This window comes from Syngnathoides biaculeatus, chromosome 14 (genome assembly GCF_019802595.1).
Source record: "Syngnathoides biaculeatus isolate LvHL_M chromosome 14, ASM1980259v1, whole genome shotgun sequence".
Taxonomy (NCBI): Eukaryota; Metazoa; Chordata; class Actinopteri; order Syngnathiformes; family Syngnathidae; genus Syngnathoides; species Syngnathoides biaculeatus.
Window position 1 is genome coordinate 25,800,345 of NC_084653.1, and position 18,230 is coordinate 25,818,574.

An 18,230-nucleotide genomic window follows, 5' to 3' on the forward strand; every position below is an offset into this window, starting at 1 on the left:
GAGTGCTGGCGCCTATCCCAGTTGTCAACGGGCAAACGGCGTGTTATACTCTGAACTGGTCGCCAGCCAATCGCAGGGCACATAAGAGACAAACAGCCGCACTCGCAATCACACCCAATCAATGTCGCGTGTTTTTGGGATGTGGGAGGAAACCGGAGTCCCCGGAGAAAAGCCACGCAGGCACGGGGAGAACATGCAAAACCCACATGGGCGGGGCCGGGATCGAACCCGGGTCCTCAGAACTGTGAGGCAAACTCTTTCCCAGATTATCCACCATTCCGCCTTATTATTTCATGTTCACGTGAAATTAGATTCATTGGTTGGCTTTGGCCACAGTAAAGCATTGACATGCATTTATTTTTCCCTGCAATCAAAACAGACATGAGAGTATAAGTAGTATGCATATTCATGTTTCATGTATATTTTGATAAGATTATGTACTAAAATCCAATTGAAATGACAGATTTGGGGCACAAAAGTAGACTTGCACAAGCCAACATGATCCACTACAAGAAATGTCACTAAGATGGTGTACAGTTTTACACAAATGCAAAATACAATTACAATCATGAACGTAAATGTAATTAATACCTCCCTGACAAAAGTGAGCATTTGAGCCTTTTTAGCGGATGTACTCAACATCCATACCGAATGAAATAAACCGTGGATCTGAATCACATTTCCACGTTTGCGTGTGTCTCCATGTAGGGATAATGGGCAAAGAGGGCCGCCAGGCCGCCAGAAACAGCGACTACGCCGTCCCCAAATTCAAAGATCTGAAGAAAATGCTGCTGGTCCACGGCCATTACTACTACATACGCATCGCGGAGCTCGTGCAGTATTTCTTCTACAAGGTAGCCGAGTTTCAAAACGGCTGTGCTGATCGGAGTGGGCGTCTTCCTTTGCGAGCTTTGCGTCCTTTTCGTGTTCACTTCCCACTCGGTCGGCTTTTTAGGACACGGTCGACTTTTTCAATCCTCCCGTTTGCTTAAGCTCCTTCTTTTTCCGCCTTTCCAGAATGTATGCTTCATCTTCCCGCAGTTTCTGTACCAGTTCTTCTGCGGCTTCTCCCAGCAGGTAACTTTTTACTTCTGCAGCTCAGCTCTGTACGTGAAGCGCCGCCACCATTTACCGTAATTTGCGCACCTGGTTATAAGCCTCACCCAGGAAATACCATTTGATACGTACCTATGTTCCCACATTGAATCTGGTATTGAAACACAAGGTATTTACAAAGAAAGACGGTACACAGAGAGTTTAACGCTAGCGGCACTGCGCTAATGCTAATGCTAACGCTAACGCTAGCGCTGCAGTAACAGGGCTGATTTAAAAAAAAAAAAAACAAACAAACAAAAAAAAAAACATACTGGTAAAAATCACTGAGACGCGGCAGTAACACGCAAGCGCAGCACTAACAGTGCCGGACCGGTAAAAGTCACTTCCTCGGCACATGTATTCCATCGGTCTCACTCTTACCTTTTCCGCTCGAGTGCCTCCTTGCGGCTGTTAGACAAAATGCACAAATTAGCCGCATCACCGCAGGGTTGAAAGCGTGCGGAAAAAGTCACGGCTTGTAGGCCGGAAATTAGCCTTTAATGGCACATCATGTAAACGCGCAGATGTTACGTCCAGATGCGTTCCGCCGAGACCGCTTTGGGCTCCCGATTGTGGTCCATTTCCAACGGCGCCTCCTCGTTGCGTTTTCAGACCTTTTGGAGCACTAACCGCTGTTGTGTGTTTGTCCCACGCCAGCCTCTGTACGACACGGCCTATTTGACCCTGTACAACATCAGCTTCACGTCACTGCCCATCCTCCTCTACAGCCTGGTGGAGAAGCACGTCACCATGGAGACGCTTAAACGCGAGCCCACCTTGTACAGGTGGGCGAGATCGATGCAGCGTGTACGCCGGCAGGTTTACTCGCAAGACTAAGCGTATGATTACGTGCAAAAAATAGATGACTGACGCGAAACCAGAATAATAATAAATAAACGGTTGACTGGTTTCGAGCCTTCGTGTGGGTTTTCTCCCACATTCCGAGAAGTTGGCTTCATCGAGGACTCTAAATTAGCGTTGGCCAGTTTTGATGCCACAACTTTCTTTCCTCCAGGGACATCGCCAAGAATTCTCTCCTCCGCTGGCCAGTCTTCTTGTACTGGACGTGCCTGGGCGTGTTTGACGCCGTGGTCTTCTTCTTCGGTGCCTACTTCCTCTTCGACAACACCACCTTCACCAGCAATGGCCAGGTGAGCCTCTCGGAGGGCAAAGATGCTTGCACGAGGGCTCGGAACGCCAACAACCCGCATTTGCTCACGTGACGCCGTCCGACGCAAGAAACGCCTTGCCCGAATGAATCGCTGGCTGCCTTTTGGAGAAATGAACGCGGCTGTTGTTCCCTTTTAATATGATTGATGTGGCCATATCGCATTCATCCCAAATTCTGACACATTTTTGATTGCGACAGCTAAATGATCACAATACAGTGAACCCCACTTTTTGTGTCAAATGGGGACTGAGGCCAAAGTCTGCGAATAACTTGGACCCACCCAAAAATGTTTGTAATTGCTGGTAGGTGCCAGCAAAGCATTACATTTTGTGTGTGTGTGTGTTAGACTGTGTGGATCCTCGTTTTTCCCTCCCACATCCCAAAAACATGGATGAATTGGAGACCCCAAATTGCCCGTAGGTGTGAATGCGAGTGCCAATGTGGTTGTTTGTTTGTACGTGCCCTGTGATTGGCTGGTGTGCCCCGCCTCCTGCACGTACACAGCTGGGGTGGGCTCCAGCACTCCCCGCGACCCTCGTGAGGATAAGCGGTGAAAGAAAATGGATGGATGTGTGGATCCTCCGTTTTCCTCCCACATCCCAAAAACATGGATGAATTGGAGACCCCAAATTGCCCGTAGGTGTGAATGCGAGTGCCAATGTGGTTGTTTGTTTGTACGTGCCCTGTGATTGGCTGGTGTGCCCCGCCTCCTTCCTCAAGATAGCTGGGATTGGCTCCGGCACTCCCGCGGCGCTTGTGAGGTTAAGCGGCTCAGAAAACGGATGCATGGAAAACCAATTCCAGACCAAACGAAGCTCCTCCCCTCGGTCCAGCATAGGTGCTTGTCGCCTAACCCTACTATTAAATATTGTCATAAAAATGGGCCTCCGCTCTAATAAGAACTGTGCTAAATCCCCAGATTTACAGAAATAACATACGATAATCATAACGTGGTGTTCACTGTGGCAAATTCAAGCTGAAAGACGTCATCGTTGGTCTTGATGGATTTCGACATGAGTTGTCCCTTCACCGCGACAGCAGCGTACCTCTTACTTTGTCTTCTCTCTCTTATTATGATTATTATTATTATTGTTGATTTGTATGAATTGTTTTGGTCTGGCTTTGATTTCAGTTGAAACATCATAAAATTGATTTGAGCTTTTTGTCCTGATTCTTTTCCCTCTCTCTCTCTCTCTCTCTCTCTCTTTCTCTCTCTCTTTTTTTTTTCTCTGCTTGCTCTCTTTGTTTTGCTTGTCTTCCTGTGCTGCCTCCTCTAGCTCATGACCACCAACACTCAGATGGTAAGCCTGTCCTCCTCCTCCTCCTCCTCCTCCCTCTCCTCCTCCTCCTCCTCTCCTCCTCCTCCCTCTCCTCCTCCTCTCTATCCCTCCCTTTTTAGTTCGGATCGTCTCATTCACTCCCATCTCCATTCCCGGCGCTCCGTCCCCCCCGCGAAACTCTCGGCCGCTTGCTCACGTGCTCCTCGTGTTCGAATGTGCTAGCGCCTCAGATTGTGTTCTGACACTGACCTGCCTAATCCGTCTTTTTGTATTTGTCTGTTTGTGTCCATTCACTTGCGGAAAGAATGTTTGCGTAGTTCGCGAGGGCGGCACTGATGAGAAATAATGTAAATTTTATAAAGCGGAGTGGAAGACCCACAATGTCACGCACGGTGATGGTTTGACTTTAAAGGGAAATTCTGGTGGTTTGGATCAACAATGTATCAAATAGGTCATGTAATCTGTACTGTATCTTGACAATGTAATGATAATCCTCCCTCATTTAATGGTGTTTTGATAAGATTTTTATCAAGAACTACGAATTTTCAGGGGTGCCGCCATTTTGGCGAGTCACATGATCTGCGTGCGAGGATGTGACGTACGAGGTGCCGCACCAAAGGCTCGATTACATGGGACACCATTTATGGCCAGCGCCGATTTCTCGGATTCATCCTCATCTGATGAAAAAAAAAATAGCAGTAGCGGTTGATCGGGAAGACGGAGGAATACTTCCATACGGATTTGAAGCTGTTGAATATTTGAATAACGGTTCTTCGGGCAGAATGACGTGGAGTCTGACGAGCGAGCGCTCCGAGCTATCCGAACCATCCGACTATTCAACGTTATTTACGGCCACGGGTTCAAATCTGTATGGAAGTATTCCTCCGTCTTCCCGGTCAACCGCTACTGCAATTTCTTCATCAGATGAGGATAAATTTGAGAAATCGGCGCTGGCCATAATTGGTGTCCCATGTAATCGAGCCTTTTGTGCGGCACCTCGTACGTCACATCCGCGCACGGAGGTCATGTGACTCGCCAAAATGGCGGCGCCCATGAAAATTCGTAATTGCCCGATGGGGGGGGGGGGGGGGGGATCTTCTCAAGAGGATTTTGCATCACATTGTCAGGATACAGTACATATTACATGAACTATTGGATACATTCTTCATCCAAACCACCGGAAATTCCCTTGAATGATTTTCATTTCTCGTATTGGGCATCGTGGTGACCTTTTTAATTTTTTAACAAGACCCATCTTAGCTTCTGTTGCCTGCATGGTTCCCTTTCGTGCAGCGCCACAAAACATGCGCATAAACCAAAACAAAACAGAAATATCTCAACGTTGACCAAAGTAAGAAAAAACAATATCTGTAGCTGAATGGTTTGATCCCAACTTCTTTCGGATGCTTTTAGTCACGGCCACTAACATGTTGTCCGAGGCAAACAAATTCTTCACTAATCCATCAGTGTTATTGTCATATTGATCGCTCGCAAAGGCCTTCATCTTCTCTTTCCCTTGGCTTGCAGATGTTCGGCAACTGGACCTTCGGGACGCTCGTCTTCACTGTGCTGGTGTTCACCGTGACGCTCAAGGTATTGCGCGACGTCACGTCGACTTGATTTAGATCTTTACAACGTGCGTGCGTGTGAATAGATTATTTGTTGCGTCGCCTAGCTGGCCTTGGATACGCACTACTGGACTTGGATCAATCATTTTGTCATCTGGGGCTCGCTCCTCTTCTACGTGATCTTCTCCCTCCTCTGGGGTGGCATCATTTGGTAGAGTTCGATGATCATTTTTTTTTTTTTTGTTTCCCGCTGGCGTCCCGGCGACACGCTCGGAGAAAAGTTCTGGTTTGTCTCTTGTGGCCGCGCAGGCCCTTCCTCAACTACCAGAGGATGTATTACGTCTTCATGCAAATGCTGTCCAGCGGGCCGGCCTGGCTGAGCATCATCCTGCTCATCACGGTCAGCCTGCTTCCCGACGTCATCAAGAGGGTCCTGTGCAGGGCGTTGCGGCCCACAGCCACCGAGCGTGCCCAGGTGAGCCCGTCGCGTTGTTTCTCGGATTCTAAAAATCATTTTTCGCAGAAACTAATCCGGCCGTGGGTGACGTACACCCGACCCCCACCCACCCTTCGCTCCATTCTTTAATTCAGCCCACTGAGTATTAAAATTCTCAAGAGTCTTGTAATAGTTCTTCCATTCTTCCAGATTTCTTCCCTTAAATTAATTCATTGAAATTAATTCATTAAATTGCTTTTTTTTTTAATTTATCATATTTGTCCAGTTATATCATCCTAACTAAAATTGTGAAAATGAATGTTTTAAAAATAAATATGACCTTTTAAATGCAAACATTTCCCCACCCCTGCTATCATCCATGTTTACCATTTTTAAAATAAAAATAAAAAAAAGCCTCATCCAACTTAGAGGCGATCGTAAGTGCAGTCACATATCGCCGACGTCTCCCAAAACGATTCACTTTTATTAGGAGACTCAAAAAAATGTCTCGTTTGTTCAGCCGTTAACGTTGCGTCGTGCAAGCCATTTTCACCGCTTCAGATTGGTCAAAAGTTTGTAAAATAACATACCCAAATTCTTCCAGATTTCTTTCCTCAAATTAATTCATTGAAATGAATTCATTATATTGCATTTTTTAAATTGATTTATCGTGTTTGTCCAGTTATATCATCCTTAATAAAATTGTGAAAATTAATGTTTTCAAAATAAATATGACCTTTTAAATGCAAACATTTCCCCACCCCTGCTATCATCCATGTTTACCATTTTTAAAATAAAAATAAAAAAAAGCCTCATCCAATTTAGAGGCGATCGAAAGCGTAGTCACATATTGCCGGCGTGTCCCAAAACGATCTCGTTTGTTGAGCCGTTAACGTTGCATCGTGCAAGACATTTTCACCAACTTGAGATTGGTCAAAAGTTTGTAAAATAATGTACATAAGTGGGCGGGGACTGACCAGTGTGGAGCTTTCCGTGCAAGAGTCTTGATATGGAACAAATCTCAACAATTTCTAGAGATGTCACGGTGACTTTTGTTCAAAGTTGAATGAACGTTTTTTGTAGCTCTTAATAATCAGCCGCTAGGTTCAACATCTTTGATCTAGCCAGCCGCTCGCCAGCTCATCCCGGCGCCGCGCCGTCTCGTCGCTCCCAAGAATTAAAAATGTACATTGCGTGCGGCGCCTTTTCCGCCTCCTACCGAGCACATTTCCTCCCCCGAAGGCGGGATGAGAAACGGCGCGAACTCGGCGACTTTCAATTCCCAATTCGGCGCCTCGCTTTAGCCTGCTGTGAAGCGCGCCGGATGCTGAATGGGGTGAAAATTGAATGGAAGTACTGACAGATTCTTTTTCCTGCTCTTCTTTTTTTCTTTTCATCTCGAATGAACCCGCCATAATCACATATCCGCCCTCCACCGTCTTCCCCCTTCCCCTCCCCCGTTCCGCCCCCCCAACTCCCAATTTCACGACTGTCCTCCTCCCTCCATGTGGTCACCCTCGCCGATCCCGCCCCGCGCACCCGACCCCGCGCTAACCCGACAGTCCGCACCTCGCCCGTGCCTTACCGTGGAGCCCTCCGCCATCTTCATGCTTTCTCAGTCGTCCAGCAGAATGAGTTTCTGATTGAGCCAAACAGACGACGGTGGAGCAGGAAGAGCAGGTGACTCTTTTAAGGCCTCAACGTCTGCGTGCATGTTCAAAAGAAAATTAAATTTAAAAAAAAGACACACGCACTGGAACACTGTCTCCTCGCATCGCTTCGCCTAACCCCGATGCGATAGATGCAACTTTTTCCTCGTCTTAGCCTGCCTGTCATTTTTTAAAGCACTTTCCCAAAATTTGTTTGTTTAAGGACAAAAATACATTTTCATGCTCTTTAAAAACATGACTGAAAAAGCCTTTTGGCAAGAAAATATGAATAGTTCAGACGCAAACCGTTTGTGTTGTTTCTGTAGATTCTTTGATTTACAAATTGAATGCGATCGTACCATTTATATATTCTCAATCTGTCCATTTTCTTAGCCGCTCATCCTCACAAGGGTCGCGGGGACTGCTGGATCTTATCCCAGCTGTCATCTGACGGATTCCGATAGATGAACACACAAGTTTCGATCTTCTGCCATCTGGTGGACGAGCATTTAACTTCTGCTCCTCCGTTATTACGTCATTGGCACAGATCGATAAATTTAGTTCTGCTCGGTTGAAATGGGCGACCCGGTCAAACCTCGCCTCCAGCTTCAGTTTGGGAAACATGACTAAAATGTTACTTTGAGTCCCTTTAGTTTATTTATATGCACACATTTATGTTACCAGTATATTTTTCTGTGAACTTTTAAATGTGCATGAAGGACTTATTTTGTTTTAACTTGTATTACCTCTTAAATTACAGGAAATAGTTTCTCGATGGTCGTTATCATTTAAAAAAAAAAAACAATGAGGCATGAGGTAAACAAAAATATTGTGATTTTTAGAAAAAAAAATTACAATTTCCTAAATTGCACTATTTTTTCATATCCCTTTTGTGGAAGATTTTTTATCGTTCTTTTTAATAATCCCCGTCCAAAAACTATTTTCTAGAAAAATTAGGACCCAAGGGGAAAAAACCCCTTTTTTTTTTCAGCTACATTATTGTTTGACTAAATGAAGTATAATTTTTTTTTTTAAATGCGAGGAACAGTGATGTCACCTGGTGTTGAAAGATGGATTTGCAAGTGTGACTGCATTTTTCAGGAGCATGGAAGATGATTGATCAATTACTGTCTGACAGCTTATCATTATATGCTTGTAATGGTATAATTATTAGTAATTATTAGTAGTTATGTTCTCCTTTGATAAATTACATAAAATGAATTTTATGGATTTTTTTTTTTTTTTACCATGCTTTCCGACATTCGGTGTAGCCTCTAACGATGAACGTCGGCGTAGGTCGTTCCAAGTTGTTTGGGCTTCAAAGCATCGGACAAAATACAAAATGGATTCAATTATTATGTTGAAGTGTGAGCATCATAAAAGCTTCATTAAGCGTACAGGCAATGTTTGCGTTCACATTTTAACGTTCATAAGTGTCATACAAGCACGATGAGTTAACTCTTGTATATGTCTAAACTAAGCTCCAAATTGTCCAGGGTCAAATCGCCACCGTCACAAAAACCGGCACCGCTCGGTCAGTATTTGGTTGGCGTCGGCATTCGATTTGTGTTTTTTTGCAAAGGGGGAGCTAATGTGCTTCTTTTCAGAAAAATCCTTTGACTGTGACCTCCGGCGTTTTTCCCGTCTCCGCAGGACGGCGACGAGTTGGCACGGGACGCCGCGGCCGAGCCGCCCTCCCGCGGCGCCCGCGAGGGCGCGAGCGTCGACCCCTCTCAGCCGCGGCTGGGCGCCGTGGAGACGTTGTCGCTCCGCGTCTCCGACCCCCTGGCCCAAAAACTCTGGGCGCGGCCCCTCGGCCCGCCCGCCCTTCGACTTTCCGGGGCGGGCGTCGCCTTCTACGCTCCGGGGCCAGAAACGTCAGTCTGAAGCCCGACCCGGCCCTCGAGTCTGGAAACTTTTGTGCGGAGCGTGTGGTGTATCCCGGGGGTGGGAGGGGCATCTCCGTCTCCATCTTCATCTTCATCTCAAGGGTGAGAAATCATCCAGCACACAAGCTCACCGTCTGCACTTCTGGGCTAGTCGCAACCTTTTACAGGTTGCGTCGTACCAAACTCGTCACGCTCATTCTTTTTGCTTTCCTGTCTTCTCCAACTTCAAAGAACAATCGAGAAGAGGAGAGTACAGCATATCTGTCCTGTGGCATCTTTATAATATTATTTTGAGTCAAAAATATTGCCTGTTCTCACCTTGTTTATGTCAATAGAGTTTGTTACAAAATAGAAATATAAATATATGGTCACAATGTGGTCTGGCCAACTAAGGGCAGCCCGTCTTCAAGATCAGCCCTTTATGTATGTGCGTGCGTGTGTGCACGTGTGCATGTGGATGCGTGCACTGTACGTTTTTGTACATATATGACACACCTTTGCCTTACAGGTAAACCACACAGCAGCAGGCTAGGAGCCAAAGGTGTTATTTTTTTGTTGTTTTTAAAAAAAAAAAAAATACAAAGTGGTGTATTATACAAAGCCTTACGCGCTAACCGACCCCCCCCCCCCACCTGACACCCACCTCGTCTATTCTTGTAAAAATGGGGAAAAATAAGAGAAAAGGGATGTGCAGTACGGTCGCCACCCTGCCTTAATTCATACATGCCTGCTTCCAGTAGATTTAGGACACTTTGTTGTCACGATTCCATTAGTTTTTTTTTTTGTTTTTTTTTTTTTTTTGTCCTTGCACGTCTCAACTCTTTGCACGGTGATTGATTGAAATTTTCCCCAAATATTTTCTTGAACCGTGTGGTCACTTTGCACGGAGGAGTGTTAGGGCCACGGGTATTGCTTTTAAAAAATAATCATAATCTGAAGTCATACTTTTATAGTTCAAAGGTCTCACTTTCGAGAAGTAAACATAAATCGTGGTCGGAATCTCGAAAGGCTCGTCAGTGACGACGTCCCAGTTTTATTAGCAAAAAAAATTACGGGAGATTAAAATTGATAGAAAATGATCAGCAAGGCGTGAATATTTTGCAAGGAAGTTGCAATTTTACAGTTTTTCTTTTTTTAAATGAGAATGAACTTGAAATTGTCTTCTTTTTTTTACAATGAAAAAAATAGATTAAATTGGATTTTTTTTTTAAAAAAACACTTCGTAATTTAGAAGTGTCACAAGAAAACTATATGAAATGAATTTGTGCCGGAAACAGGCGGTTCCGCTGGTAAAGCGTTGGCCTCACAGTTCTGAGGTTCCGAGTTCGATCCCGGACCCGACTGTGTGGAGTTTGCATGTTCTCCCTGTGCCTGTGTGGGTTTTCTCCAGGTGGCCACTCCGGTTTCCTCCCACATCCCAAAAACACGCAACGTTCATTGGACACTCTAAATTGCCCCAAGGTGTGATTGTGGGTGCGGCTGATTGTCCCGATGTGCCCTTCGATTGCCTGGCAACCAGTTCAGGGTGTACCTCGCCTCCTGCCCGTTGACAGCTGGGATGGGCTCCAGCACTCTCCACAACCCTTGTGAGGATAAGCGGCTAAGAAAATGGATGGACTGATGGAAATTAGTGCCAGAAACAGACATAATATCGTCTCTCTGAAGTAATAACAAAATATTCATTTTTGGGGGGTGATGTTGGGACTTTTTCCCTTGTTCTTTCTTGTAATTGGACATTTCCTCTTTAACATTCTTTCTGACGTTCTGACCTTAAAACTTGACATAACACGATGTAACATTCTGACCTTTTCCCTCGTGAAAAGCGTCATCGTAAAATGACACATTATTCTTGTGACATACATTTTTCCCCCCTATGTAAAAGCAATCCTCACCCTTCTGTCACCACTTGTTTCCACCCCCCAAAAGAAGACTTTTGTAATATTGCAACTTCATTTTCTGCCCTAATACTTTTTCGCCAGCACTTTGATGGTTTTGCATGCTCTAAAATGAATGGTTGCTTGAGTTCCGGAAGATTTTTGGCCTCTGTAAATTATGCAAAAAAAAAAAAACAAAAAAAAAAAAACGAATGTCGGGGTCTGAAATCGGGCCATGTACGTGTTCCTTTTCTGGTGGCAGCGACTTATCAATGAACGGATGTGACTTTCCGCTTGATGGCGTACGTTGTACTCTGCAGAAAGACTTGAATAGGCGACGTCACAATCAATCAATCAATCAATCAATCAATCGAATGTCAAACCAATTTGTCCGTCGTGTCCTCCAGCTGACGATTGTAGCCTCATTCCAGATCAACAACCCCCCCCCCCTCAATAACACTTTATTTTTATACACACCACCATCTACCGACGGGTATACATAGAAGTTATATATTTCAAAATAACAACAAAAAAAGGCTTTTTATTGTACAGATTAGATACGAGCTCAGACACGCGACGTCTGTTTTCGATTTCGGCATTCGACATCCGGACCTCAGCGACGCTCACTGTGCTGTACCCCCCCCCGCCCCCCCGGGGCCAGGTCGACGCCCTCCCCTGCTTGAATTCTTCGTTCTCTCACAATTGTCGTGCACCCCGACTGGATTTAGTCGTACTGCGTGTAGGGCCACAGTTCACGCTTTAATTGCAGCATGTTCACATTTTGTCCATTGTGTTTAAAATTCCATTTTGAGATCTCAACATGTGCCAAAAACTTTTTTTTTTTTTTTTTTAGCTGTATCACATTTTGTTGTTAAAAGAAGGTAGCTGAAACTGTAATGTCATCCACTTATCGATTGGAAAGCGTGAAGAAAATGTCGTCGATGATGCATTTCCATTATTTTCTTTTGATTCAAAGACTGATATTTCTATTTTTGCTTCCAGTTACACTTGCTATTTTTCTGTTTGGAATTGTTAAAAAAAAATCAAAATGAGGTCGAGTTGGATTTGTAATGCTCATCTAGACTATTTGCATTTGAAGAATCATAGTTTTATATTTCAAATCTTTACTCACATCATTGGACTTCCATCCCCCGTGTATGGGAACACACATAGAAGAAATAATAATCATACTAATTCAAATCCATGGTGACATACATCATCCACAATAATTCACATTTGTACTTTATTTTTCACGGCCATTGCATTGTCCTGTCGTCCGTTCGGATCTTTTGTGCACGTTTCCTTCGCTATTTTTGTATATCTTGGCGAGATGATTCTATTTTAACGTGCTTTGAATGTGGGTACAAGTTTACTGAAAGGATCAGAAGAGATTTACCAGTACACACACTGCACTTTGTCGTTCAGATCGATGTTCACCTAAAAACGAAGGTCTGCTGTCCGTCAGCTAAGGGGTGGTCTTACCACTCTTCCTCACAAGTTATTATTATTATTATTTTTTTTTTTGAAGATTGTAGTGGGTGAAGTGACCAAATAACTTGAAAGTGGAACAAAAACAGGCTTCTGTCTCAAATGGTTGTCTCTCACCAGCCTTTTTCTCGAATGTCGACGCCGCTTCTCCGAAGTCCATCAGCACAAGCGCAGCACTCGTCGAAAATGTTGTCGAAAATTTTTTGACATCTCTCTCGAGTGTGTCAAAGGTGCCGGGAGTGTGTCAATGTGTGTTTGTGTGCGCGGTCCCTTCCGTACAGCACTGTTTGTATCACTATTATAAATAACAGGGATTGAGACTTTTTCATTTTCCTTGAGAAATAAATTTTAAGCTCTTTCCCCCCCTGATATTACCCAATTTACAAGCCTGCCTGTAGCCATTGAGGGTGAAAAGCACTGTTGTCATTTTTGCTTGATGAAAACATGGACTTTTAAATTAAAGATTCTGGTGAATTTTGGTTTTGAGTCCTCTCAATTTTGTGAAGGAATTTTAATTTATAAAACATCTAAGGTGAGAGAAAATTTCAGAAAATTATGTGGTCGTTCTTTGTGTTTTTAAATTACTGTGCTGTATTTCACTTTTGGGGGGGGGAGGTGGGCGCTTTACTAGTTTTAAAAGCATATGTATTGTACAATTATTTATTTAGTAACCCATGTAAGGTGGTAGTAATATATTGTATACATTATTTTGACCACCGTGGAAGTCCATGTACTACTATGTGCTTCTCAGGTGCTGTCTTTGTTTTATGACCTGGCAAGGATTTATAAACCTTTTCACTCTTTTGAATTTGATTGCATCCTTAAGTAAAAAAAAAAAAAAAAAATCAATGAATCAATTTCAAGTGCAATCTCATTTTTTCACACTGCAGCTAGCAAAAGTTAGCATTTAGCACCTGCCGGAGAACCGCCATGTTGCGTCTGCTTTGAGGGAAGCTGGAAAAGTGACCAACAAAATATCTAGCTATTTTTTTCATTTCGAAAATTCTTTTGCTCGTTTTGTGGTATGGAGATTTATTTTGATTTTGATGGAAACGTTTCAATTTGAGCAAAGAGTTATAAAAATGTGATTTACGAGTGGATTTTGGACGTGGACAGGAGGAGCTGGGTTGATATTAGTAAGAAAAATCAAACTCTTCGTTTTTGCTAATGTTATTAGGTAGTTTAAAGTTATTGTTTTGAAAGGTTTACTGCATCTGTCCTTAACTAGACGTAATAGTGAGCCCTAGAATTTGTTGCATTTGGAATTAGTGCCTGCTGCTACTTAAACGCTAATACTGCATTTCTTTTGCACGAATGAGCGAGATGGCTCTTAAAAGCATTGTTACACAACCCTGAGCCTCGTGTTATGTTTGCACGTCTGTGTGCAGATGTAAAGAGCACCCAAACACAATGCCGCATTTCTAAACGAAGTTAGCAAGCGCCAACATTTTAGCTAACTGCTCACGTTTGTGCCAGCATTCAAACGTTTACCTGTTTGCATGTTCGAATGAGTCATTGAATCATCGCGAAAGTGTTAAATGAGACTGATTACTTATTTATTACTTATGCAGCGTTTCATTTTTTTTAAATCGAGAGTATGAATAATATCACGTTTTAGCGAAAGTGTTAAATGAGATTGATTATCACTTCTGCGGGGCTTCATTTTTTTTTTTTTTTAATCAAGAGTATGAATAATATCACGTTTTTGCGAGTATGATGGTTTACCAAGCCCTGCCTGCATATTTTTCCCAAGTTATTGGCATTGTACGATGTCATCGCTTCAACTAATCTATGATATGGTGGTCGCATATCGCAGTTGTCGTCAGTGGAGGCTCAATTTTTGGGTCGGTCTCACCATGCACGTGCATGTTTTACACACGAGGTGTCGCTATTGTATCAAATGCGAGCATCCGCTTCTCCTCCCCCGCCTTTGTTGGGTTTCTAGCATCACACACGTCGGTGATGTGTGAGAGTGAAGCTGCATCATCATCGTCGTCATCATCCTACTCCAGCATCCTCCCTTTCCCGACACCCCGCACCCACCCTCCCCGGCCGAGGACGTCTCCTGGGAGCCCGGGGCTGTGTGAGGCGGCGTCCGCATCGCTCAAGCATCCGAGGGGGCACCCGTCATCGCCCGTTACATCCACTCCCGCGCCCTCAGCATCCTTGTTTCTCCCAAGACCGCTACCAGGAACACACCTCTCTCGGGTTGGACCCCTCTGCCTCGCCTGCGTCCCCTCCTCCCTCAATCCCTCCCACCGCCATCTGTCCTCCGCGCCCCTAAACGTCACCCCGCCGCTCTCCGAGTAAGCGCCCGGTAAAAGCAGGCAAGCTGTCTCTTCTCCCCAGGAAAGTGTTTCCCTGCTGGGCCGCCGGTCTCCCGCTGCCCCTCTGGAGGATGATCCTGTGGATGAAAACGGAGGAGATGGACGTCGGGGAGCTGCTCGAGAGGCTGAGGACGGTTAGCAGGAGTATAGGTGGGCCACAGCCACACGCATGCACACACATTAAAAAAAAAAAATCCCGTGAAATTGGATCATGAAAAGGTGAAGGCGTTAAAAAATGAGACCATAAATTGAATCGTCAGCACATGTAAATGACACGATGACCTACATTTTTATGACCTGTAAGAAACCGAAGCTCTCTGTGGATGGAGACGCGAGACGTGTCGATCCCATCTGAAATATCTTGAAGTGTTTTTAATGAATGTCATTATTTATGAGGCAAACGAGTCGAATGTCTGAACGTGTTTCAAGCCTGGAGAGATTCTGGCCTGCTTACCACCCAGCAGTCATAATATTAGGGACACCTGGAAAATGTCATGAGCTCCATCAAAAACGATACCCTAACAAAGCTAACGATGCTTTCTTTTCATTGTCAGGGATTGATATTAATTTTCTGTATTACTTGCCGTTGCTTGTAATGTGACCAGGTAGCGTATATGTTTTGTACCTGAGTTTTGCTTCCAAGTGACGCGAAGCTCGGTATCATAATTGTCTCCTGAAGCGACTGCCGCTGATATCGTTTCCGATGCGTGTCAAAATCCAGTGCGGGGACGCCAGTCCGGTTTGGAGAAACGGGTCAGGCATTAAACAATTAAGAGAAGCCAAGGGTTTAATGAGATCAGTGAAGCAAAAATCCTGATGGTGCACATTTCCAGCAGCGAGCCTCCTCTCCAGCGCCGCACACTCGCAGTGAGCGGCCAGACTCGAATCTTGGGCGGAAGGCAGTTCAATCGTTGTGCTTCAATTGATTGTGTCTGCTCGATGTTTATAACGGGTCCCAAAGGGTTTTATTTGCTTTTGGAAATGGCTTGAATTCTCGTCTAGGGCATGGCTGTATACGGCCCGCGGGCTGTAGGTTGCCCACCCCTGCATCGCTCGCACGCAATCGTCTTTAAAAATTCATGTTGACGGAGATTTGCGGCGGCTCGACGGTGAGCGCGGAAGAAGACAAATCTAACGATGATCTCGTAAGGCAGAAGAGCGAGAACGAGCGCAAAGGGAGATTCGGGAAAGTCGGAAGAGATTATCCGTCTAAACTGAAAAGAGAGTTTAATACAGACACATCCATCCATCCATCCATCCATCCATTTTCCCAGCTATCTTCGGGCCTGAACCGGTTGCCATCCTGTCGCAGGGCACATGGAAACAAACAACCGCCGTTTTGCCAGTGATCCGTATTTTCACCGTAATTGATTTGTAAGAAGTCCACAGCAGCGGGGGTTTCTTTGAATTCATAATCACAAACATCAGCGTCTCCTTTGACTGTTAATGGCCCATTTGACATACATCCGGTCGATTTCGAGCGATACCCAGATCGGTGAGTCACGTACTGCTACCAGGCAGCCGTGTAGTGTCCGTCTTCCAGGCACGTATCCGTGTAGACTAAGGCACTGCTCTTGTTTTTTTTTTTTTTGGGGGGGGGGGGGGGGTGCTGTGTTACAAGAATATCTATGACGAGCTAGCAGGTTGCTCCTTTGGGTGTGTCAAAGACTTGGGAAAATCAAAAATTTCAAGTTTATAATGAAGCACTCCCCAGTTATAAAATCATACAGGGTATGCAGTACCAAGTCCTCATTGGGTATAAGAGGTTTATTTGAAGTAGGCCTTAATTCGTACAATGTGGATAATGACAATAAATGACATCTATTCATAACAACATAGTGCTGATTGTTGGGATGTAGCTCAGTATGTGTTTCACCGTGTAAATTTTCCTGAATTTGGGGGCAGGCCTAAAACATAACCCTGTGACATCACAATACTGGGGCATAAACTTTCAAGCGCAAGTTCCTTCTCCAGCAATATCATTAGAAAGTGACGTCATTCTGTTTAGCTGCTGAGTTGTGAGTTAGCTTAGCTTCGATAACGAGGCCCATTTACCACTCAAGCCTGCAAGCTAGCAAGCTAACGGTGGCTACACCCCCAAAAAGCTTCTCTGGTGGATGAGTCTCGATTAACAGAACAGCTCGGTGATGTTTCTTTAAACTCCCAAAAAATGAGGAAGTAAAAAAACCGACGATGACATGCGGATGGCGAGCTGAACATCGACACCGTCAGCTGACTGTGCAGTGCGCATTTTACGACTGACAGTTCTGTAAACTTTCAACAGAGACAATTTGTCTTTGTGGGTGACTTGATACTAGTGAACGGGCTGTCTCGCTACCCGGGCTTCCTTCTACTCTGCCGTGTTTGGGGTGAATTGACTTTGTGGTAATTTTTATTATTACAGTCCACAATAATTTTGAAGTTGAGCGAGAAACTCTTTGGGCACCACTTGCTGCACACTAAAAAAAACTTTTCTTGTGCAGTTCCCGACTAAACTGGCACGAGATCATGGTACTAAGTAGACTGTTGCCGGACTAGTTTGCTAGCGTTGAGCAAACAACACCGGCGGATTCACACACGACAAACAATGTCCAACTTTGCGTGTTCCTTCCCGCCCCTTGTTGGGCAAATATTTGTTCACACAACAGCACATATGATGCAAACGTCAGTGTGTTCAAATTATGAAGCCGCTGTCTTTCTCCTGGCTGCGCAGTACTGGAAATAAGTTGGAGGTATCCGCACAGACAGGGTGTGGGAAAAGCTGAGGCAGATTAGTCGAAGGGTGGAAAAATATAATTAGCCCGAGCAACAGAAGGGGATTTGTGCTCCACCGCCTGCCGTCTTCTTCCAGCAGGGAAACCAAAGTGACTGTCAATAGTTACACTTGCAATGAGGTACGCGAGTCCGCCGGAGTGACTTTGTGCTCGTGTAGAGCAGAGCAGGGTCTCTTCTTGCTAATAGCGTAAACATTTGCACAACTTTGCGCAGTGGCTCGGCTCTTTAGACTTTAGACTAGCTTTGGATTTAGTCCCCGATGTGGATCCGCGGTGTTGGTCTCGCCGGCGCAGGATGGATTCAGGTCGGTCTGATCCCGTACGATCCCCGGAGTGAACCAAACGGGATCCTCACCCCCGTGCCTGGCCTGCAAGTTTGATACCATAAGCAAGCCGAATGTCTCTGCACGAGTTCTTGCGGGAGGGCGGCGAGGCGTCGTACCGGATCATGAACCGGCTCAGTCTTTTGATCCAGAACTTGGACCTCTCGGGACTGGGCTCTTCTTTCCCTTTCAGTCCGGCCAGCCGTAAGAATTCCTGGAAACAGTGGGATGGTAAGAGGAGAGGATGCTTTTTGTGTACTGGCAATCCCGAGTGGTACTTGTGGTCAGGTCTTCAAAATGTCAGTTACGGCGGTGCTAGTTGTTAGTTTGGATCCTTTTTTTTTCATGTACAGTAT

General features: G+C 44.9%; 2 protein-coding genes across 10 annotated transcripts in view; both read left to right on the forward strand.

Annotated features, from left to right (window-relative positions):
• LOC133512296 (phospholipid-transporting ATPase IH-like) overlaps window positions 1-10,014 on the forward strand; it is a 38,778-nt gene extending 28,764 nt beyond the window's left edge. Inside the window, exons 22-30 of one of the 3 annotated variants that reach the window (XM_061841791.1) lie at window positions 709-854; window positions 1,018-1,077; window positions 1,753-1,880; window positions 2,111-2,246; window positions 5,074-5,139; window positions 5,222-5,325; window positions 5,424-5,589; window positions 7,113-7,230; window positions 8,853-8,989. In XM_061841791.1, coding sequence (XP_061697775.1) covers window positions 709-854; window positions 1,018-1,077; window positions 1,753-1,880; window positions 2,111-2,246; window positions 5,074-5,139; window positions 5,222-5,325; window positions 5,424-5,589; window positions 7,113-7,193 — 887 coding nt within the window. In that variant the 3' untranslated portion in view covers window positions 7,194-7,230; window positions 8,853-8,989. Of the gene's footprint in view, window positions 1-708; window positions 855-1,017; window positions 1,078-1,752; window positions 1,881-2,110; window positions 2,247-5,073; window positions 5,140-5,221; window positions 5,326-5,423; window positions 5,590-7,112; window positions 7,231-8,852 lie in introns of all 3 variants that reach the window. The other 2 variants (XM_061841789.1, XM_061841790.1) reach the window with 2 other exon arrangements.
• Window positions 10,015-13,351: 3,337 nt separating this feature from the next.
• Window positions 13,352-18,230, forward strand: part of LOC133511772 (guanine nucleotide exchange factor DBS-like) — a 35,380-nt gene continuing 30,501 nt past the window's right edge. For 4 of the 7 annotated variants that reach the window (XM_061840679.1, XM_061840682.1, XM_061840678.1 and 1 more), the window contains exons 1-2: window positions 13,352-13,586; window positions 14,396-14,927. In XM_061840679.1, coding sequence (XP_061696663.1) covers window positions 14,849-14,927 — 79 coding nt within the window. In that variant the 5' untranslated portion in view covers window positions 13,352-13,586; window positions 14,396-14,848. Of the gene's footprint in view, window positions 13,587-13,646; window positions 14,295-14,395; window positions 14,928-17,932; window positions 18,106-18,230 lie in introns of those variants that run through there. The other 3 variants (XM_061840676.1, XM_061840677.1, XM_061840684.1) reach the window with 3 other exon arrangements.